This window comes from Mirounga angustirostris, unplaced genomic scaffold (assembly GCF_029215605.1).
Source record: "Mirounga angustirostris isolate CCGP_5_RB_7025 unplaced genomic scaffold, mMirAng1.0.hap1 SCAF_12, whole genome shotgun sequence".
Classification (NCBI taxonomy): Eukaryota; Metazoa; Chordata; class Mammalia; order Carnivora; family Phocidae; genus Mirounga; species Mirounga angustirostris.
Genome location: NW_026991720.1, coordinates 24,730,386 through 24,755,313, shown reverse-complemented (window position 1 = coordinate 24,755,313; position 24,928 = coordinate 24,730,386). Strand labels below are relative to the sequence as shown.

Here is a 24,928-nt window from a genome sequence, read left to right as displayed (position 1 = left end):
ATGATCCTCATCTTTAATGACACCTGAGTCTCCCCAACAATCTACACTTACCCCAAATACACACCAAAGTTATTAAGAGCTGGAAGAACAAATTGTTTGCCCATCCCCATAATCATCTGTCCTAAAAGGTCATTTAAACACTTAATCAAAGCCGAGGACCTTTGGGGAAGAATGTTAATCATGCAGCCAGCACATGCAGTCTGCACTTGGTTTTGTGTCCATCTTAAGAATGATGTAGACCGACCCCACAAAAAAATCAGTAGCAGGGGAGAAAAAGCTAAACAGTTTTCTGGACTGTACTGAATTAAACCTTCATACCAATTAATAAAAACCCTCTGGGAAGCATCCAGCCAGAATCCCCAGAACGTTGGCCATGTATTGACATGTAAACTAATATTCCTGAAAAAGAGAGTGTAGGTGGGCATCCTCAACTCATATGAATTATCTGTTCTTCTGCTACTGCGAATCAGCTACACCACTGCTCCCTCTCATGAGGTACAAACCCACAAAGGAGGGCTTTTGTCTCATAAAAGTAGCTCGGACAAATGACACTCCTCAGGGTGCTGAACCCAAAGCTGGCGACCAGCCCACTCTCTGCACTCCGGTCCGCTGGTATCTTTCACTTTCACAGCTATCAGCCTGCTTCAGACCTACACGCTCACTCTGACTAGGGACAAAGAGAAGATCACGATGGAAATCCTTCTATGTGCTGCTAATAAGCCTATTTAGAGTCAATGAGAAAGCCTCATTTTGCACCAATAAAAGCCTTCGCGAGTTCTACTGAATCAGTAAAACTGAAGTGTTTTGTGCACTCCCTGTCCTCATGTTACATCAGTCGGAGAGGTGAAGCTCAGCAAAACGCTGGATACAATGACCTCTAAGTTCCCTTCCTTTTCTCATGTCCCCTGATTCTCTGTTGGCCAGTGGGATTTGAATTTTATTTAAATTATCATGTATTCTGATGGATTCCTGAGCCTTTCTTCAGTTTTAGACAATCTCACTGTGGTCTGCTGAATCAGCGTATTTGGAATCCCGGATCTCTCTTGGCAAAGAACTGAATATTGCTCCCATCTAACTGCTTAGCTAACATTGCCTATATTCTTTCTGAAAAAGATCTGGGTAAGAGACAGATGTAGAGCATATTCTCACCTCCCACCGCAAGGTTAGGGAATGCTTTGGTGTTTCATGAACCATGAACAAAAGGGAAATTGAAACCAGCATTTTAATGTCCTTAATGAAAGATATTAATCATTTTCCCAAATGAAAATCTACAATTTTAACCAATGATCACAGTGATGTAAGCAAGTGAACCTACAGCTAAAATGTTCTGTACGGGTCAATGGTTTAATGGAAAGTAACACAGGGGTGAAATGATATCACTGTTGGTTAGAATACTACCTCCCTTCCCAGGAAATAGTCAAGTCAGCTCACCATTGGGACAAAGTGGAGAGGTACATAAAGACAAGAATTTTCTAAAAACAATACAAGTTCTACATGTAAGCTCAACGTTTTAGCTATAGAGCATTTTGGTAACAGAGAGCTAGAACAATAGGAATGGCCTTTGTAAAAAGACAGGTCCACTGATAACAGCCACCACTAGAGACAGGAAAATTCCTATCTAGAGACAGGAAAAATTAGCATGTAGCAACAATTGTAGAGGTTAAATCACTTGACCAAGGTCACACAGCTAAGATGTAGTATATGAGTGTCTACGAATGAAGCTGAGAATTCTACTAGACCCAGACAACGTAACAGAAATATCTACTTCCTCTTAGGTCTTATAATTTAGTTGATAAACGTGCAAGCACTTTGAACAGGTTTTCACTTACACTGCAAAGAAAAATGCTTAGCTAAATTACTGTCTGTCTGGGTGGTAAGTAGCACACCACCACCATCTGTAAAATAATATTTTTGTAGACAAGAGGGCATGTTGTCTAAAGGAACTCAGAGGTGAATTATTTTGATAAATTAAGGAGCATTCTCATAGAAATATGTTAGTGAACTATTGCTGAAAAGCTGTATATCAGTCTAATTTTAATAAAGCAAATCACATTTTATAATCACTGACTGGGAAGTCAGTATTTAAGAAACCTGTGGTGAATCCATTTAATATAAACAACTTGTCTGTATTACAAATATTAACCTCCTGATTTTAGAATTTTAATTTTTTTCATATCTTCTTAAAATGAGGCATGTTCATGTCATGTTAAATAAATCATTTTCACTTATTGATAATATATTTGTTAGGATGCTTTCAGCTGCAAATCATAGAAAAGGCAATGCAAAATGGCTTTAAAATTGAGAGGATTTATTCTCTCATATCCCAAGAATGGAAGGGCATTCCAGGACTGGTTAATTTAGAAGTTCACAGATGTCAGCAGTGACTGAGTTTCTTTCTATTTTTCTACTGTGCTATCATTAACATGATTTTCCTGCTGCAGGTCCAGGCACCAATTGCAGACATAACAATAACCAGAACAAAAAGACTCCCCTCCCTGCACTTCCTTAAAGGTCCTGGAAGACTTTCCCTTCTATCTCCTTGATCAGAACTGTGTAACAAGTTACTCTGTCAAACAAACACTGACAAGCAGGATAGGACTACCGTAACTGGACCAGACCAATAAAAATTAACTGGGCTACATGGAATGGACATTAAAACAAAATTGTTCCTCTACAGGCCCGTCAGCCTAGACCTCTGCTATCTGATGTGATAGAGACTAGCCACAGGTGGCTATTTACATCTAAATGTAAACCAAATAAAATTAAATAAAATGTAAAATTCAGTTTTTTAGTTGCACTAGCCATACTTCAAGTGACCAGAGTCCCATTCAGCTAGTGGCTGCCCCACTGGACAACACAGACAGAGAAAACTGTTCTCATCACAGAAAGATCTACGGGATGGTGCTGGCCTCCAAGAAAGGGAAACTGCTCTTGGATAAGTAAGCAACAGTACCTGCCGTATTCTCTGTGTAGCAAGCAATGAGATTTATGCATGCTATCTCCTCTAATCTTCCCCAGTATTATTGTCATATGCTAGTCTGCATGCTAGGTTGCTAGCTAAGGATGGAGAAACTTAATTAGAAGCACCTTGAACTAGCTCACATACCTGCAGGAAGGGCACAGGTAAAGTCTTGATCACAGAACTCTTTCCATTTGTCATCTCTGTTCTGTCTACATGTCAGTATCAGAAAAACTTTCTCCTCATGATGAGGAACTTGACCATCTCCCCAGCTTCACATCTCACAGCACTGCCCAAGAGGGACTGACCTTCCTCCTTCAATTCCAGTTTTAAATAACCATTGGAAGGACTCTGATGGTCCAGCGTGGGTCAAGCACCAGCCTTAAACCAATCAATTGTAGCTACAGAGACACTGGGGAAAGAATTAGGGTTGTAGATCAGAGATAGGTCCTTAGGGGTCCACCCATAGATACTGCGGACAATTCCCAGAAAAACTGGAATTTCAGGGTCATCTCCTTCAACATATTCCCTAAAAGCTAAGTCCTTTGACCTCTGACTCAGGCCTTCTCCAATCTGCTTTCCACTTACTTTCTGGGTCTATTTCACCCAGTCTTATTTATAGGCTACTTGAGTCCCAACTGTCTCACTACAGCAAGACCTCTTTTCTCAGCTTCAGACTCACATAATCAACTACTTCCATATATTTTATATTGCCCACTTCTCCCCGTCCCCAGTGCAGTGCGGCCATCATAACCCGGGCCATTCTCATCTCTGGAGGAATTACTGTAACATCTAACGGGTCTCCCTTCCTCAGTGCTCTGCCTCACCAGCATTACACTACAGCCAGAATAATCTTTCTGAAATGGAAATCCGATTATGTCGGATCTGCTTAAAACATTTTAGTGGCTGTTCACTGCCTTTCAAAACAAACTTCAACTCCCTCCTGAGCCATATAAAATCTTGCTTGACCAGTCCCTTGCTTATCCTTCTCTCTTACTATTTTCCCACCCTACATGCTACCAGAGCCATATTGAACTTGCCAGTTCCTCAAGCCACTATCCTTTCTCTTGTCTGCTGGCCTTTGTGCTTCCCTCTATTTGAAATAGTAGTCCTATTGATCACCTCTTCATCTTACCTAAATTCCACTCATGCTCTAGTCTCAACTTAAATGACACCACTCTTCTCTACACTACATTAGTTCTCTCTGATATACACTCCCATTCACGAACCACAACACATGTCATTGCAGAGTCATGACTCAATTATTCATCTTCTCAATTAAACTGTAAGCCATGGCAAAGGCCATTTCTGTGTTGTTCACCAACATGCCCTTGACATCTAATAGACAGTGCCTGACAAAAAGTAGATAATAAATAAGCTGAATTGAATTCATTCTTCATCCAACAAATACCTTAAGGAAGCCCTATTTGTGCCAGATGCCATCCTATGCACTGGGATGCAACAGAAAAAAAACACAGTCCGGTCCTTGTGTTCTTGGGGGAAAGAAAGCCAACAATATACTAATAAACTAATAAACATGATTAAATTGAATAAATGAACATATTCTCAACTGATAGTTTTCCAAGTTATCTTTTCATTATTCTGTTACCTTATCTGTAGCAATATGGACATACAATACATCCCCCCCACCCCGCCAGATAATATAAATGTAGTTTTTGTAAACACATTATAGAGTTATGACATTTTTATAATCAGGAAACCAAATATTCTAATTAGAATCTGAATGATGGATACAAGCCTATATGTGTTTCTAGAACCCTATTATCTCTATATTAGCAGTGCAGTCTGGAATTTAAAGACAGATAAACTACCAGAAGAGTTAATTTTATTCTTAAATTATGGTAAAGATCCTTTTTAATGTAGCCATTTGTATTGAGCTTTTTGTTTCATAAAAAATATGTAAAAATTAATTCCAACAATTAAAATATTTGTCAGCTAAATGCATGCCAAACTAGGTCCCATGCATCATCTCTGAATGATTAGAATGAAGAGCAAAAGGACTATTTGACCATCACTTTTGACCAATTCACTAATTTAACAACCATTTAATGCTAAGCATATTCTAAGTCCTGAGGATACAGGCCTTGCCTACTAAAAAGTTACAAACTAATCACTTAATATTTGTATTGTCCTTTTTATAAACTATAAGCTCCTTGAGGAGAGGGAGGGAGAAGTTTAGCATGATGCAGTTTTAACAAATGCCACAGTAACCAAAAATAAGACTCTCCAGGAAGTTTTCTCAATGAACCTTAGTAAACTCTTATCACACCTCATTTTATGCCTCTTTTGTCTTAATGTATCCAATTCATTATTCAGCTACATAGTTCTTCTTGTTTGGATGTGTTCCTAAGAGTTTATGATAAATTTCTTTTATTTCAACAACTCATAGTAGCCATGGGATTCCCTCAAATCCCACGGGTTTAAAGGAATCCCAAGATAAATCTTCTTAGAAAATATTCTTTTTGTGATACAAATAATTAGCCCTTGTATGTAACTGTTTTGTACTCCTTTTGGGAAGTAGGGGGGAGAGCTATCAAATTTTCCTAATGTTGAGCCATCTGTATATTCTTTCTTTATTTTGTTTTAATGAATTGGTTCCCTCAGTTGAGGTTTAATAATCATTGAGGGAAAGACAGCTTCTTCTAATGTTTTCTGTGCTTTTCTCCCCCTCCCTCATCTTCACTGACCCAAGTCTTTCTGTAACATTTCAAATCATTGGTTCTCGAAACTGCTTAACTGTCACTTGATTGTCTATATTTCCTTTTCCACTTCTTAGTCCTTCAGTTAATATTCCAGAGATCGTATCCATCCAGATTTGTATGACTCCCAACCAATCAAGCTAATATCAGAGTCCATTGTATGCTTTGCAGAAAGGGTTTCCTAGACTTCTAAATTCATTTTAGCTCTGTAGAATGGTTGTTTTTCTGTTTTAAGTTATTCCCTGAAAAATGGAGAGTTTATGTACCTTTGAAGTTCACTCTAATCAGAGGATACTTCTTACACTTCTACAATTCTAGCAGTATTAGTGTTTCTCAGACCAAGAGCATCAATCTGACCTCCTAGTAGTCAAGGAGGGTCACAAAGATGGGATACTTAAACTTTGGTGGCCACTGGGGAAACATTTAGGATACTATACCAGGAAAAAATAGTGGAATGGATCTGTACAACTCAGGCCCTTGCTGGGAAAGACCTTCTGAGCAGGAAAGGATTGAGGAAAGAATCAAGTATCAAATGGATTTCAGTCCTACCATCACCTTCAGGTAGCTGAAAGGCTTTGAACAACTCACTTAAACCACAGGGGCCTCAATTTCCTTTTCTGTAAAATGAAAGAATTAAGCAAAATGATCTCTGTGAACCTTTCCAACTTCTTTACTCTATGTGCATTTATGACTGATGGTGTAATTTCTAAGTTTTCAGAGTATTCTTGGTTTCTGACATGGCAAACTTTGTGATCTACTTTGCAGATTTTGAAGATGCAGGTGCATCTGTGTACATTTCTTTAAATTTAGTAATTAAACTTCCCACTTGCAGATTTCCTAATGAGAACACACACACACACACATACATACACACTACTGTAGCTTTATACTTTACTGATCTAAATACTTATTGAAGATTGTATATACAACATAGACTTTTGATTACAGATTTTTGCATTTGACAATTTAAAGTCTTATTTAAATGATCTTCTGTAGAACATCTTGGGTTTATCAGTAATCTTTAGCACAGCGGAATATTTATTCTGCTAATTGAACATCAGGTGCTATTGCTATCTCTATAAACTAACTGTAATATCCCCTGTTACTCAAAGTGTGGCCCAGAGCCCACTAGCATCCACATCACCTGAGACTGGTTAGAAATGCAGAATGCCTCACCCCAGACCTATGAATTTTAACCAGATGCTCAGGTAATTCATGTGCACACAAAAGTTCTAGAAGTGCTATAATACATTATAGTGCTTCCTGAACTGATTTAAAATAAGTGAGTTTTTTTCTATAAGGGAATGAATAAATGAGCAAATTAAATTAGCAAAGTGAATTGCTATAATTCAGTGCCACTGGACTTAGAGTTATAAAAACTTACAGTTGGAAGCTCTCCTATTTTTTTTAAATATAGTCTTAGGTCTACTTTTATAAAGGGCAGGGAGCCAGGGAAATGGATAAAAAGTATATTCTGTCCAAGACCGACTTGCAAATACTACATATATCATTGAAAATAAATGTGAAGAATACTAAAATACCATTTTCTATAGGATTAGGTAACAACCCAATATGTTACTTCTGTTTCACTTTGTAGCTGATTTTAAAATTCCATTACGCATTGCTGTCACACATAAAGTATTATAAAGAGAAAAAAGTATTATCCAACTATGTGGTAACGCTCTGAAGTAAATAAATAATAAAATAAAATGAGGATATAAAAGTCAAGGATAAACTTAAATAAAACAGACCAAGATTCTAGTTGCAGCTCTGAGACTGTGTGGAGTTTCCAACAATTCACTTAATCTTTCTGGGTTCCTGTTTCTTCATCTAGAAAATGAGAGAATGATCTCGATTTTATATCCAAGCTCTAAAATTCTGAAAATTATTAAATCTTCTTAGAAAATATTCTTTTTGTGATACAAATAATGAGCCCCTTGTATGTCTGAACTGTTTTGTATGTCTGAAATCAATGCCTGTTTTGCCATCTATTGAAATTCAATATGGTATCTCAGAAGTGGCATAAGTAAGTCATTCTGGGATTGCTGCTATTTTACTCACTACCAACAGCAGCATGTGGGCTAACAAGCACCCCATGGTGCTAATGTAAGGACACTGTCCCCCAGAGTTTTACTTATTTACTCCTTGCAAGGGGCAAGGAGCATATAAGGATGGCAGAACATATTTTAACACAGGGAAAGTTACCTTAGTTTCCCTTCATCCTGAGTCACCAAATTGTCTAAATCCATCCCTGTTGTTAACTACCCAACTCACTCACATGGTCTCCAGGCAACCTGGGCAAATGGGTGAAAGCTTCCACCTTCCATAGCCTCCCAAAGCAAAAGAGAGGACCGTGGAGAGGTAGTTACACCTGAAAAGTCACCTAGTTAGTTACTCTGGCCCTAGATAATAAATTGGCAGGCCTTTCAGGGAGCTAATTATTGAGCCTGCTATTTGGTTCACTGATAGAATTGCCTGTTTGTGGGAAGAAACATATCTGTGCATTGCTTTTTCCATTACCACTATTTCTATCGTCATAAATAAGAATCAATAGGCCATTTCAAGTAGCATATGCTCACCACCATTTAGCATCAGAGTGTCATCCATATGCAGGCTAAGCAGCAGTGTCCCAACCTCCTGGCTAAGGATTAAAACCCAACAGACAAGGAAAGCACTTCAAATGCCATAGGTAAGATAGTGTACATGTGTGTGAGCGATAAAAGGGCAAGAGTAGTTTGTTCTTTGTCTCTGTATCTGTAGCACAGTGTCTGGCCCAGGGCAGGTCATCCAAAATGAATAAACAAGTGACTCATGAGGAATGCACGGATGTGCAAAATATGAGGCGAAGGGAGGTTTTAAGATGCTCTATGGGGCCGACTGAATTTATTGGGTTGGTCAGGGATGTGTTTTGGTAAGGGCACAGATTGCTATTCACAATTCACGATGAAGAAACGAAGTCCAGGACACAGTTTAAGCCGAGAGGGAGCCTGACTCTGGGGAGGATAGACCTAGGACGACTTCCCGCGTATTCTAGGCCTGCAATATTCAGCATCAGGCCTCACAATGGAAGACAAGAAATCAGAATGACAGCCATAAAAAAGTCAAGTGAGACCTCAAAAGAAAAACTCTCCACTGCCAATGAAATTCTTGCTGGACCAAACAATGGCAGATTAGGGACTGATCAGAGAAAAGATAGGAAAAAGACAAAATGAGGTGCTGAAGGGGAACAGTGGGAGAGGAGCTCAGGTAGAGGCCGGAGTGGGGAAATGGGTCTGTGAAAAACGTGCAAAGACAGGGAGAGATGATGAAGACCCACAGTTCTCGGGGGGCTGTGGGTGTCTGGGTTGTGCGGAGTGGAGAGGCATGAAGGCTGAGAGTGGAACGAGGGAGGGAGGGTGAAAAGGAGAGAGAGGTCCGATAAATGTCTATAAAATAACACCCATCACCACTGATAACAAGTACAAAAGAATCCTTTTTTCTTCTTGAGAAAGACAAAGGGAATTTTAAGTAGGATTAAGTAGTAGTAGCTTTCAGAACTCAGCAGCTCTCAGAAGCAATAATAACTACATAAACAGCTAAATGGATGGTAGGAATTGTCTCACTTTGGAATTTGGCCAGCATATCAAAGTTAACAGTAATATCACATCTTTTTGAAAGCTTTCCTGAGATTCTAGGAGGAAAAATCATCTCAGAAAACTGTTTGCACCAAGTTAATTTCAGGAAGAGGATGCTCCTCACTGCTTGAAGACATTCTATCTCCTGAAAATTGGTAAGACAGAAGCCCTCCCCTCTGGGAAGCACTCTCTTATCCGTGTAAATACATAACCAGTATCGCCCCCAATGGAAGCAAATAATTATGTTCACAGATTATCATTGTCTAATGTAAAATTCTACTCAGAACATAATCCACAAATGATACCCTAAATGCAGCAAAAAGGCCCTTGTAGATATCCTCTTTCACACAGTTCCCTAACTTTTTGACTCACTGTGGATGATTAAACATGAACTCTGTACGGTCAAATTTTGAAACATGCACATCTATATTCATTCATTTCTGAATTGGATGGGATTGGGCAAATTGGAAATATAAATAATTTTCAAACCCTGGACACCCCTACTCATGAATATCCATAGGTTTTCCTTCTTAAGTATATTTGACCACTAATGTGATAGATCATCTTTCCTCCCCAAAAACAGAGATGAAAACTGAGTGTTGATGGTAATGTGGGGCACAAACATCTTCTCTCAACATCTGGAAATATTCATGTGTTACTGTTTTAAAAAAAATTAAGTTATGGGGCGCCTGGGTGGCTCAGTCAGTTGAGTGTCCAACTCTTGATTTTGGCTCAGGTCATGATCTCAGGGTTGTGGGATCGAGCCCCCGCAGCAGGCTCTGCAGTCATTGCGGAGTCTGCTTCTCTCTCCCTTTCCCCCCTCCCTCTACTCCTCCCCCTGCTCACACATGCGCGTGCTCTCTCTCTCTCTAAAATAAATAAATATATCTTTAAAAACAAATTAAGTTAGAACATTGCATCATTTCTTTTCCACCCAGAAACAAGTTATTTCAGTATCACTCACAATGGAATTTGCCTGAAAAGCTGTTTACTAATCCCATTCCCTAAGGGTGCACTTGCCCTAGCACTTGGAGTAAACACCATTTTCACTGCACTAGAAATAGTTCTAACTGGACAGATTTTTACAGTTTTAGCAACACCCAAATGAATTGAAGGGATCTGCAGCAGACATGCCACCGAGTCTGGACTGTACCATAACCCAGGCAGAATTTATGCCTGAATTAAGTATCAGTATACACCATCCATAGATGCTAAAAGGACATCCACATATATCAACTTTTTTTTGAAAAGAGGAGTTTAGAGAAAATAGAGTTTAGATTCTGAAAACAGTCTATTAAAAATTATGATTAATTAATAACTAATTTCCTACCAACTTATATATATATATATATATATATATATATATATATATATATATATATATACACACACACACATAGAGAGAGAGAGAGAATGGAGTTCAGCTACTTCATTAACTGGTAGACCCCCATTCATATGGTCTAAAGGATGGTGGGCTGTGAATATGTGAACACAATCAAACAGTAACATTCAGAAATCAGAACTAAGCACAATGTAAAATATATCTGAATGAAAGCACGGAAGTTACTCCGTAACCTCCCCTTTCAAATCCTTCTAAAAACTGGACCCTCTTTATTTCCCATTATTCTTTAACATGCAGCCTTCTTTCCAATATGCTGACCACTTCCCTGTCCTCCCCACATCTCCATGCCATGTCCTATTCTGTGCCTTTGCCCTGCTGGTCCACCTTTTTCCTCATCTTGGATGCTCTTTCTCAAATCCTTCTTATCAAACACTCATCTCTTCCATGAAGTTTTGAATTTCACAACTTGAACTTACAGTCATATATTTTCTGAAGTTCCGTAATATCCATGTCCAAATCTAGCTTTTGTTTTGTTTTATTTTTTATTTTTTTTTAAATTTTATTTTACTATGTTATGTTAATCACCATACATTACATCATTAGTTTTTGTTTGTTTGTTTGTTTGTTTTTATTCTTATGTTAACCCCCATACATTACATCATTAGTTTTAGATGAAGTGTTCCATGATTCATTGTTTGTGCATAACACCCAGTGCTCCATGCAGAATGTGCCCTCCTCAATACCCACCACCAGGCTAACCCATCCTCCCACCCCCCTCCCCTCTAGAACCCTCAGTTAGTTTTTCAGAGTCCATCGTCTCTCATGGTTCCTCTACCCCTCCGATTTCCCCCGCTTCATTCTTCCCCTCCCGCTACCTTCTTCTTGTTCTCTTTTTTTTCTTAACATATATTGCATTATTTGTTTCAGAGGTACAAATCTGAGATTCAACAGTCTTGCACAATTCACAGCGCTTACCAGAGCACATACCCTCCCCAGTGTCTATCACCCAGTCACCCCATCCCTCCCACCCCACCCCCTACTCCAGCAACCCTCAGTTTGTTTCCTGCAATTAAGAATTCCTCATATCAGTGAGATCATATGATACAACATCATTAGTTTTTGATGTAGTGTTCCATGATTCATTGTTTGCGTATAACACCCAGTGCTCCCTTCAGTATGTGCCCTCTTTAATACCCATCACCAGGCTAACCCATCCCCCATCCCCCTCCCCTCCAGAACCCTCAGTTTGTTTCTCAGAGTCCATAGTCTCTCATGGTTCATCTCCCCCTCCGATATCTCCCCCCTTCATTTTACCCTTCCTACTATCTTCTTCTTTTTTTTTTTCACATATAATGTATTATTTGTTTCAGAGGTACAGGTCTGTGATTCAACAGTCCTACACAATTCACAGCACTCACCATAGCACATACCCTCCCCAATGTCTATCACCCAGCCACCCCATCCCTCCCACCCCCCACCACTCCAGCAAACCTCAGTTTGTTTCCTGAGATTAAGAATTCCTCATATCAGTGAGATCACATGATACATGTCTTTCTCTGATTGACTTATTTCGCTCAGCATAATACCCTCCAGTTCCAGCCACATCATTTTAAATGGCAGGACTTCATTCCTTTTGATGGCTGCATATTATTCCATTGTATATATATGCCACATCTTTTTTATTCATTCATCTGTCAATGGACATCTTGGCTCTTTCCATAGTTTGGCTATTGTGGACATTGCTGCTATAAACATCGGGGTGCACGTACCCCTTCGGATCACTACATTTCTATCCTTGGGGTAAATACCCAGTAGTGCAATTGCTGGGTTGTATGGTAGCTCTATTTTCAACTTTTTGAGGAACCTCCATACTGTTTTCCAGAGTGGCTGCCCAGCTTGCATTCCCACCAACAGTGTAGGAGGGTTCCCCTTTCTCCACACCCTCGCCAACATCTATCATTTCCTGACTTGTTATTTCAGCCATCCTGACTGGTGTGAGGTGGTATCTCATCAAATCTAGCTTTTAATTATAGGATTTTTCACCCTCTACTTCCGTACAATTCTGTGTATATCTTTTTTTCCCCAACTGAATCACATTATTTCAAGGTAACACCTCCCTTTTAATGCCTCTCTCTAAAGTTTCTGTCAAGATCCTATCCCACAGCTAATTTCTCTTTCTCTAGCTACTCCTTCTGAATACTCTATTTCTCTGAAAACATGCTCAAGTGCGCCCCCATCCTAAAGAAAACTTCTGTAACCCTACTTATTACTCAAGTTTTTCACCATATCTCCTTTTTTTCCTTTGCCAGACTTAAAAAAGGCATTCTTTCCCCCATTTCCTCTCTTCTGGCTCTCAGCCCCTCACAATCTGAGTCTACCACACTTCTCATCCCTCAGCCACTCCTCTCAGCCGCAGGACACTGCACGCACCTCCCACCATGCTCACTGGCCTTTCCTGGCTCCTCCCCTTGAATCTTCAGTCGTCATCCCTCAGCTCTGCTCCAACTCTTTTGGCAACTGCATCTCTGCCCTGGTCTTTAACTCCCAGGTCTCCATCTGCCACTCAAGAGTCTGTATTTTTAGCGCTGGATTCTCTGTGGGGTCCCAGACCTTATGCTGCCACCTGCTGGGCAGTTCCATGGGGCCATCTCAAAACCAAATTCAAGTCTGCCCCCTCCAAATCTACCATTCATTCCGTCTTCTCTGCTCGCTAATTACATCACCCTTTTCATAGACCTAGCTGGTAGAGATTTCACATTCAGAGCCTCCATCACTTACCCCCACACCAGTGTTCGTCACTCACCACGTAATGTCAATGCGACTTCCCAGGACTTCTTTCCTCTGTGTTCTGCCCAGACCTGCACATCCTTGTTTAGGCTGTGACTGTCCATCACCAGGACTATTGGACGGGCCCTGACTGACCTTTCTCCTTTCTCTCTCCTGATCTCCAGCCCTCCTTACACTTCCACCAAAGGAATCTGCTTGAAACAGGTACCTGAGCAATGCCCTAGATGAAAAGCACTCATGAGTAATTCTATCCTACATCTAGAATAAAGCCCAAACCTCCCAGCACAGGAGTTCCTGGGAACAACTTGAAGACCTTGCATGACGTGACCCCAGCCTATCTCTTTAGCCTCATTGGCCATCACTCTCCCTCTCACTTACTACCTTCCTTCCTTCACTCCAGCTACCTTGATCCCTCCCCCGCCCCCATGGCTTGCACAAAGGATGCTTGCCCTAGATCCTGGAATGGCTTGCCATCTTATCTTCACAAGGCTGATAACATCTTGCCATTCAGGTCTCATCTCAAATGTCACCTGCTTGGAGAAGCATTCTGTGACTGCACAGCCTACTTGCCACCCTCCCGGCCAATACCACCTGCTCAGCCTTTCACGTTCACTCCCTTGTATTTCCCGTAAGCACACCTCAGCATCTGGAAGTCTCAGTTCATTTATATGTTTCCTTATTTAGTGTCTGTCTCCTCACACTGTAGTGTAAGCCCCATGAGCACAGACCTCATCTCCATTCCAGTTCCTGGAAGGGTGCCTGGCACACAGGGAGCCTAAAGTCAGACCCCTCCACAGCATGCCACCCATTTTCACACACCTGTCCTTCCTCTGTGTATATGTCTGCTCTAGCATTGATCATATTATATCTTCTATTGAGCAATTATTTCCAAAGGAAATGATTAGAGGAAAAGGAGGATTTATCAAAATATGGTAGTGAGAGGTAGATGAGGGAGGGGTATACGGTTATAAAATGCTCATTCAAGTTTCAGCATAGAAGATTTATGCATCTTTGTTAAAACTATCCCTGATGTTTTGGTTTTTGATCCTGCTATTAACAGGATTCTTTAAATTTCATTTTCCACATGTTAGTTTATATAAAAGAATACACACACACACGGATAAAAAAAATTTTTACATTGACCTTGCATCTATGGTTTTGCTAAATTGAGTACTTAATTCTAAGTAATTTTTAAAATGCCATTGGTGGTTCTATGTACATAATCATGTTAATCTGAAAATAAAGAATGTTTCATTCTTACATTCAAAATATGTACATTTAATATCACTATTATTTTTAAGCACATGATATAGAAGGTAAAGCATCAAAAAATCATAGCTACAAGAGCTATGCAGGAAAGGGGGGACAATTATGTTATAGGGGACATGGGTTGAAATAGTGAAAAAAACTGGCTGTCTTATATCGGTGTATTACGACCCATCATCTTCACTACATGTTAAGTTCCTGGAGACCAGTATCATTTCTTGCTTATTTGTCTATATCCCACCAAGCCTACTAAAGTGTGCCCATACTAGAAACTCAATAAATGTTTTTAAATAGAATTCAAATACCCCAGTTTTGGGCACATTGCATGTGGCCAAGAAATACATGTCAACTCTAAGAACCAATGAATCTCTAAGAACAAACTCTAAGAACAAATGAACAGGTTTGTTGAATGATCAGTGTATGCTCAACCCTGTTGAGAAACTAGTAAGAGACATGAAGAAATAGAAGGTACTCTGATCATTATCCACACAGAAAAACTTCCTTTCTCAGGTCATGATAAAACAAACACACCAAGGAAAACATTTCCGTGGTTACCTGTACATTTCTTTATATGACTGTTCCTCTTTCCATGTGATCCTAACTTGCATCCAAAATTCTCCTCCCAAAATTCTGCAAACCACACATTTCTTCGATTATTGGCAAGAGTTCGGCTTCTAAAATAGCGATCAAACCCTATTTCAGAGAAGAAAGGTATGATTTTAGTATTCTTTCAAAAGCAAAACCAAATACTGTCAGAGCTTTTGAATGGATATTATGTTATGTTGCGATCATTGCATGAGAAAAACAAAACATATTAACAAATGGGGGGAACCAGTAGCCCAGAAATCAGTCTTCCCTCATGGTCAAAGCCAAGGGGATTATCGCCCTCACTGTTCACCATTTAGGCACCTGGCTCAGCAGATGAATGGAACAGGAGAGCCTGTTGTTGGTGTCATCCTCACAACCTCCCCCTCTCCTCTACATCGCAGCCACCAGCAACCTTCTCCTAGATATTCAGAACCAATTCACGCTTTTCTCATTCTTCTCTCTGTCTCCTAGCAGGAATCAATGCTCCAGGTTTCTATGCTTCTACCTGCCTCAAAATGTACCTGTCCTATATGTTCCATTTTCAGCTAATCCAATAACTAATCAGTCCTGATGTAATCTTATGGGGTCATGGGTAATGGGCCAAAGTGTCAGCCTGCTCAGGGGACCACCTCATCGAAGGGAGACCGCCTGGAACTTATGCCTTACTCCAAAAGATAATGGGGAAGATAGGAATTTCAGTCACTGCTAAGACCATTGGAAAGGCTATCTGGGAGACAGACTTTCTTTCAGGGAGGCTCCATATCTTTGCTGTTGCATTAATTTATCTGTAGGGTCAGCCCAGCCTCACATCTCCATTTTTTATATAGCAGCACTCTCCCCTCCCCATGATGGTGCTGTAATCATCATCTGTGCCATAGAAATATGCAAGGTTAGAGAGCAACATCATGGAAATAGCTAAGGCCAACTCTAACTCTCTTTTTTTAAGAAAAAAATCTTATGGGTACTCTTTTCTAATGAAAAATATACGCTGGGTTAAATAGTTATTGTCTTGGTAATTCTACCATCAGAATTAAAAATTCTATCCAGAGTCATCAACAATGGGTTCATTTCATCCTATGCTGATGCTCTGGTTTTGCCTTTGAGTTTTGATTCAGTTGGAATGAAACAAAGTTTCTATGGCTTGTCCTTACCATCAATTGATGCTCTTTTGGGCAAAATCGTCACAGCCCCTTCTGCAATCTCCTCCTGTTGATAAACAGGTGCTATTTTGGATCCCCAACTATCTGAGCCAATCCAGAGAAAATGACCACTTTGGTTTAATTTCTTTGCTGCTTCCAATATCCTCCTACAGGAATAAAAAGAAATAAAACACACCATATTTATCAAGAAACACTACACTTAGGAATGTTACAAGACCAGTTATATCAAATTATATGCACTCAGTAAGTCACTGTTAAACAATTAGTCAATCACTAATTGTCTGAGTCTTATCATTTTTAAAGGAAACATATATTTTTTAAAGATTTTATTTATTTATTTGAGAGAGAGAGAATGAGAGAGAGCACATGAGAGGGGGGAGGGTCAGAGGGAGAAGCAGACTCCCTGCCGAGCAGGGAGCCCGATGCGGGACTCGATCCCGGGCCTCCAGGATCATGACCTGAGCCGAAGGCAGTCGCTTAACCAACTGAGCCACCCAGGCACCATCTAAAGGAAACATATTAGAGACTTTTACTCCAGCACCTGTTAATCAGCCTCATCCTTAACCTCATTCACATCATTCAGTCTATCATCCTTACTGGTCTCATTTCTTTCAGTTCTCAGGTTTTACTCTATAGCCATTTCAGAGTTAGAAACTAGAAGGCTGTTGTGTCTCTGCAGCAGAAGGAAGGCAGTGTGTAATTGCATGAGAATGCTGCAATTCCTGTGAAATCTCACAAGATTTTACATTGAACATGAAATATGTTTAAAAAAAAAATGTGTGTTGCAAATGTGATCCTACATCAGGAAGAAAATTTAATCAGCACCTGATGTCATCTTCATTGGCAAACATAATCACCGCCCGAGCATTAGGTGTTTCTAGGAGGCGTCTGATAATTTTTTCAAATTCTCCAGGTCTTGGTTCACGTGGGATTTTCTGTGATTGAGCAATGCAAACACCACCTATTTTAAAAAGAGAGAGAGAGAGTGACTCAGAAAAAGCACTTAATTAATCAACTTAATGAGGTTAGCTACTTTATAAAAACATATGATTCAATGCAATATAATGTTTTTCAAAACGTGTCATTCTCACCTATTAAAAGTAAACATGTTTGTTCACATTACAGTATATATCAAATAAATGACATCAATTATGTAATCATACATCAGGATTATTGTTTTATTTTCCAAGTGTCAACATTATTTTTGTGGATATCCATAATAAAACCAAAGGGTACAAAATGTGTAATGAGAGTCAAGGAGTGCAAAGAAGAATGACTGTTTTGATTCATCTGATGTAAGTTGAAAAACAAGTGCCTGGATTAATAATATGAGTATGTGTTATAGGTGAGACCACTTACTAGGTAAAAAGATCCTTTTCCTATTAGTTTCCAATTAGTAGACCTCCTTTAAAGTTAATTTCATTTTACAGCTCATAGTATTACAGCAAAATTTGTATGCATCAACAAAATGGTATGTTATGATGCAAGTGGTATTTGAGACTATTTGAGACACAGACAAGTCCCAAAGATTCAAACCCTCAGTTGACATTTTGTCTCCACCAAGAAAATCAAAATGGCAGAAATCCCATCCCATTATCATACCAAGAAAAAAAAAAAAAAGAAAGAACTCTTCCTTTGGCGTTTCCTCTAAGGCAATAAGAGACCAAAGAGAAAAGTTTAGAAAAGGTCTCTGCCGCCTATCAGGGTTCCTCAATCTCAGTGGAGTAGAAAGAGAACATATTCTAATATTAGAAGAAAAGGGAATATTAGGCTTAAATAGGCTTTTTTTGAGTCAGATGAGAATTAAATCACCATTTATAACATTGCTTCAGTAAGCAAAGGTGTCTTTACTTCCAAACAACTGCCAATACATTCAGTCACCCAAACATTACTAGGTACTATTATATGTTATGTATTGGGCTGGACATTGGGAATACACAATCTAATCCAGGAGTTACCATCTAGTCTGGGAGACAGGCATCCCAATAAATTATCATAGAATATGTGGTAAATTTTAGAATTAAGAGGCTATACCTACGCAATGGGAACACAAAGGAAGGAGTAGTAACTCAAGTGCTTGAGAGAGCTGGATTTTAAAGAGCAAATATGTATCCATCTAGGGACAAAAGTGGGACATTTCTGGTAGAGGCCCAGGTATGAAAGAACCTTGTTTGATCACGGCTTATGGTCAAGACCGGCTAGGGCTGAGAGAATAGCCAAGCCCAGCTTGAGAATGACTTTGTTAGACATGTCAAATAATTTGGACTTTATCTTGAAAACAATGGGAATCCACTGAAAGTTCATAAGTAGGAGAATTACATGAGTTTTATGCCTTAGGAAGAAACCTCAGGTAGCCAAATAAAGAAGGAATGTCTGGTAGCCAGAGAATGGGTGTCTAGTGTGCTGTGATCAGACTTACCATGTGTGGTAATAATGTACAATAACAGTGCTCAAGTACTGAAGTTTATATCTCTTATAAGTTAGAGCATGGTTAAAGTTATCCCTACAATAGCAATGCTCTTACTAACCTTTTTAGGGATGAGAATTGCCCTTAATCCACAGACAGAGCCTAGAGATCGCTAGCCTACCAATATGCCATTAGTAGTTGTGATGATTGATTCATTCCTTCATTAAATATTTATTGCATGCCCACTATCTGCCAGATACTGCACAGGGACTGTGGATACAATGATGAATATAAAAGACACAGTTTCTGCCTTCAGAGTTTAGAAACGTTGTAGGTGAAACAGGCTTAACATAGAACAAAACAACAAAAATAAGCATATAATCATAAATCATGGCAAGTCCTATGAGGAAGAGCAAGGGCATTTAATTTACATTGAGGAGTGCTCAGGAAAAGTCTCCCTAGAGAGATGTTGAGGTCAGAAAGAAGAGAGAATGGGTGAAGACAGCATGAGAAAGGGCAGGAAAGAGCAGGGCAGGACAGAGCAGGGCAGGAACAAGTCAGCAGAGCTAATGAATGAGAGGGAGAGAAGCGTGAGATGAAGATGAGAGGAAGACAGGGGCCAGATCATGCATGGCTTGTGCAGGTCCTGTGGAAGATGATGAATAATTAAAGTGCTTAACTGCCTCACTCAGTGTTTCTGTCTCTTCACTCTTTTAAGTAGCCCATAGAAATAGGTCTCATCTGTGGACACTGTATTTCATGGAAGAAAAATGGAGGAGGGTTACTGATGCACAGGACAACCTGGACTGGAAAGAACAGGAGGCACTGAGGTCCATGAGGAGGTTCCTGGAAGAGGCAACGAAAAATGATGCCTAAGATAGTGCTACTGGGGCTGAGGAGGAGCCGGCTGAGCTGTTAGAATTTGAGTTAGAATCAGTGAAGCTTCATACTATGTTTTCCCAGCTTTATTGAGGTAGGAGTTACAAATAAAAATTATATATATTTCGGCTGTACTGATTTTATCTAAGTAGTGAGGTAACGGGAAACCACTAAGCATGACACTAAGGTTTTGGCCTTTGTGACCAGTTTGTGTGACACCCCCATTAAACAAGCAAGCACCACAGGAGGGTGTGCAGGTATGTCGAGGAGAAAAGAATGATTTTTGCTTCAGGACAGGTTGTCTTTGAAGTACCCATGCAACATCAAACTGAAGAAGCTGATCTGGAGCTAAAGAGAGAGATGGAAAATGTGATAACAATTTTGTCAGGTGCTGATGCAGTCCGTAGTTGAAGGGTTAGGAGTGAACAGATCACTCAGAGGGAATATATATTTATTTATTTTGAATTTATTTCTTTGAGAGAGAGAGAGAGAGAGTGAGAGGGAGAAGCAGACTCTCCGCTGAGCAGAGAGCCCAACATGGGGCTCGATCCCAGGAACCCTGAGATCATGAGCTGAGCTGAAGGCAGACGCTTAACTGACTGAGCCACCCAGGTGCCCCCCAGAGGGAATATTTAAATCAAAGACAGGAAAAGGTGAATGATGGAGCTCTGAAAAACCAGGAGCTTTGGAGAGGGGGCTAGCAAATGCAAATGGAAAAAGCAATCACATATTTTGAGGAGAAAACTTTTGAGATAAAATCTAGTGGTAAGTTAAGGACTACCTAATGTTTTTAAAAATCAAAAAACAAATAAACAAAAAACTGATGAGTGGAAGCATTAGGTAACTGTAGAAATGGAGAACAAAACTGTAACACTCTGGGGAACAATAGCTGTTTTAAAATCCAACTGCCCTTTTAATTAAATTGCTGTGATTACTTAAGCATCTCATTAAAGACATGTCATATCCTAAGTATCATTCTGAGATTACTACTGACTCCATAGCTGGAAGAAATGAAGGCTGAAAAATTTTATTATGACTATTTCAGATGAGACAAACAGGCAATCCAGACATAGTTTAGTCTGAATTCATTGATTTATTCATTCACTGCGGATCTATCGAACTTTTTTTTTTTTTAAAGATTTTATTTATTTATTTGAGAGAGAGAATGAGAGACAGAGAGCACGAGAGGGAAGTGGGTCAGAGGGAGAAGCAGACACCCCGCTGAGCAGGGAGCCCGTTGTGGGACTCGATCCCGGGACTCCAGGATCATGACCTGAGCCGAAGGCAGTCGCTTAACCAACTGAGCCACCCAGGCGCCCATCGAACTTTTTGTTTGTAAAAAACTGAGTAGTTAGGTCAGATTTTTACATGGTCTAAATCCATTTCATATTTTTTATGCCTCTGCCATATTTGTCAGCCTGGTCAATTTGTGTTTTCCTGGAAAGAGGGACTACACAATTAATTTATTTCAGCTGAACAAATACTTATGGAGAACCTGTTCCACATGGCATTTTACTGTGTGATGCCTTATGGATATTTTATTAAACTGTGGACTGCATTACTTCTCAAATGATTGGAGCTAGAAGATTAGGGTTCTTTTCTTAGCCCTGAAACTCATTCATCCTTTCTATCTTCACATCAGTCAAAAAGTCTGACAGTTAATCCATTCATAAGCACTCATAGTCTACTATGTTTCAGGAGTTACATTCAAAGATTGCCTGTCCTCAGCATCTTGTAATATAATTGAATGGCAAGATGTACACATAAGAAAAGCCAGATGAGAATGTAAAATTATCTAATGATGAAAGATGATTGCATAGGCTATATCAAAATGCAGTAATAAATGTCATCACCCCCCGAAATGGTCCTATGACTTCAAAAGAAGTCATTATATACTGTTAGGGTTTGGTTAAAAAAAAAAACTAAAATTTAGTCAAACATTCATGCTTCATCAAAGATGTTTTCCTATAATACCTATACCTACAATGCCTACAGTACCTTTCCTACATTATCTAATGTTTTCATTTTTAAAGAGAGTCTGACTTGATTTAGACTCCTGGCATGAGCAGGAGGAAAAGGAGTTGCCCTCTATCAAAGAATATGTCTACTGCATCCATTTTTCCATATCTCAACCTGAAAGAGTGCTGATTGTATCCAATTCAAGGGACACCAACCTTCCTATTCTGTAGGCTTCCCAGTTCTGCAAGAAATAATTTCTTTTTTTTTTTAAAGATTTTATTTATTTATTCATGAGAGACAGAGAGAGAGAGAGAGAGGCAGAGGAAGAAGCAGGCTCCCAAGGAGCAGGGAGCCCAATGCGGGACTCGATCCCAGGACTCTGGGATCATGACCTGAGCCGAAGGCAGACACTTAACCATCTGAGCCACCCAGGCGCCCAAGAAATAATTTCTAAAGCTTAGCACTTTCCTAAAGCACAGGAAAAGAATGTTGCATGGAGGAATTTATAATTGGCTATTTTCTGGAATTTACTGTCTGATTTTCTTGTGTACATTTTTTTTCTTTTGATTATTTAATGATAATTGGAAGATCATTTATAGAACTGAACACTTTATGTGTATTTCACAACACACAAGACTGTTCTTTCTCAGTCTCATTCACTGATACCTCACTGGTCCTATGGCAGGACTCTAAGACTCATATTATCACCATATATCTGATGAGCACACTGGGAAACAGGGGTATCAACAGCTAGCAAGAGGCTGGGGCCCAGGTTCAGGGCCATGTCTGTCTGACTCCAAGTCTAGACTTTTTCCATCATCTTGCTTATCCACAACTGACCATATCTGTTGCTTAATGGTTAAATAGATACAAATGATTGATGAATAAAATAAAGCAAATTTACAGATTCATTAAAAAACCCAGCAGGTTGCCCCTTATAAATCAATTGACAGCTATACAAATACAGTACTTCTATTGAGTATGAAGAACTTAGGATACTTAGAATCTATGCAGATTTCTTAGAACTGACTTAAACTGGGCGCCTGGGTGGCTCAGTCGTTAAGCGTCTGCCTTCGGCTCAGGTCATGATCCCAGGGTCCTGGGATCGAGTCCCACATCGGGCTCCTGGCTCGGCAGGAAGCCTGCTTCTCCCTCTCCCACTCCCCCTGCTTGTGTTCCTGCTCTCGCTCTCCCTCTCTCTCTGTCAAATAAATAAATAAAATCTTTAAAAAAAAAAAAGAAAAGAACTGACTTAAACTTCTTCAGCATATCACCAGTCCACCCTCAAAACTTTCCAATTATCCCTACAAATACATGTCTTCAGAAAGACTTTCCTGGAGTCCTTCATATTCCACTTCTACTTTGCATTGCAGCAACCACGATAATTATATTCTTTTATTTTGTTATTTTTTTTCTCACCTTAGACTATAAACTGCATGACTACTGAACCTTGTCTTTCACATTTACCACCATACCCCATATCACCTATCACTGTGTTTGGCACATAAAGACTTCAACAAACCTTTGTTGAGTGAATAGATGGAAGACTTATATTAGGCACTGCTGGCATAGAGACATAGAAATGAGACAGTTCTGCCTTCAAACACCTCTCAGTCCAGTAGAGAAACAAAAGGATGCATGTAATTATACATTAAAAAATAAGTGACGTAAAAGAAGAAAAAAAATGTGGACCCTGATATTTCAGAGGAAGTTGTCACTGAAATGGGTCTGCCTCCCAAAACAGTTTTATCAGATGCCAAGAATTAGAATACCACCTTAGCCTTAGTTCATTCATCTGTAGGGTGGCACAATAATTTGCTCTCTTTGATTCAAGAGTAAATTTGTAAATAATTCCATTTCATAAGAAAATTCCATTTTTTAAGATTTATTTATTTGACAGAGAGAGAGAGCGAGCACAAGCAGGGGGAGCGGCAGGCTTAGGGAGAGGGAGAAGCAGGCTCCCTGCTGAGCAAGGAGCCCAATGCGGGGCTCAATCTCAGGGATCATGACCTGAGCTGAAGGCAGACACTTAACCGACTGAGCCACCCAGGCGCCCCTCGTTTTGTAAGTTTTATCTCTTTATTTCATGCGTGAGTAGCCGGATGCCTCAGGTCTAAGAGATGAAAGATATGTTCATATGTGATGATTTGCCAGTGCAAAAAGATATTGGAGTGAGGAAGAAACCAGACTTGGCATCAGAAGACCTAAGAGTGGATTCTGTATGACCTGAGACAAATCTGTCACCTCTCAGTTTCCTCATTTCTGTAACAAGGTTCATAATAACCATCTCCCAGAGATGTCAAGAGAATCAAATTTAAAAGGGTATTATGATAAATGTCTATACAAATGTGGTACATTATTACTGTGGCTAATAAGAATCATCATCATGACCAGATAAGCACCATCACCAAACCTGACAGGGGAGATAGTTGCTGCTCAGACTTAAAACATGGGATTGTCAGTCGATCATATTCTTGAATCCTTCACCACTCTTTGTATAATATTATCAAATATCGGAAATTCTGAGAAGTGATATTTGTGCATTTGTCTATGCCATAAATAAGATGACTAGATTTCACTTTTCACCTATTATTGGTCAACACAATGTGATTAGGGCAATTTCAATGTGAGAGAATGGGAAAAGTTACTTACATTCTCCTCTTCAACCCCCCAATTCCTACCCTAAAGATCCAAGTCTCTTTTCAAAGGGGGTCCATAAGTATTTTGAAGATCTGGGTTGAAAATTAGAATTTAGGGCGCCTGGGTGGCTCAGTCATTAAGCGTCTGCCTTCAGCTCAGGTCATGATCCCAGGGTCCTGGGATCAAGTCCCACATCGGGCTCCCTGCTCGGCGGGAAGCCTGCTTCTCCTTCTCCCACTCCCCCTGTTTGTGTTCCTGCTCTCGCTACCTCTCTCTCTGTCAAATAAATAGGTAAAATCTTAAAAAAAAAAAAAAAAGAAAAGAAAAAGAAAATTAGAATTTAACTCTTTAAAAGAATAATAGTAAAAACTATGAAACTATTAATGGTGCCAACTATTAAGCAGCAAAGGCTACTGTGAAAACAACCACACATTCTGTTTCATTTAACATTAGCCTATAGATTATTAAGAAGCTGGAGTCTAAAGTGTCCAAGACAGTGTTGTTACACTGGTAACAGCAGGTTGGGATCCTCAGGAAGCAGACCCTTAGGAGGAGTTTGAAATGCATATTTTCTGGGGCACCTGGGTGGCTCAGTTGGTTAAGCGAC

General features: G+C 39.7%; 1 protein-coding gene across 2 annotated transcripts in view; it reads right to left on the bottom strand.

Moving 5' to 3' along the window:
• GRM8 (glutamate metabotropic receptor 8) overlaps positions 1–24,928 on the bottom strand; it is a 724,302-nt gene that overhangs the window by 370,354 nt on the left and 329,020 nt on the right. The window contains exons 3-5 of one of the 2 annotated variants that reach the window (XM_064575601.1): positions 17,262–17,397; positions 16,428–16,582; positions 15,244–15,381 (exon numbers count right to left, since the gene is read on the bottom strand). In XM_064575601.1, coding sequence (XP_064431671.1) covers positions 15,244–15,381; positions 16,428–16,582; positions 17,262–17,397 — 429 coding nt within the window. The remainder of the gene's footprint in view (positions 1–15,243; positions 15,382–16,427; positions 16,583–17,261; positions 17,398–24,928) is intronic. The other variant, XM_064575602.1, reaches the window with a different exon arrangement.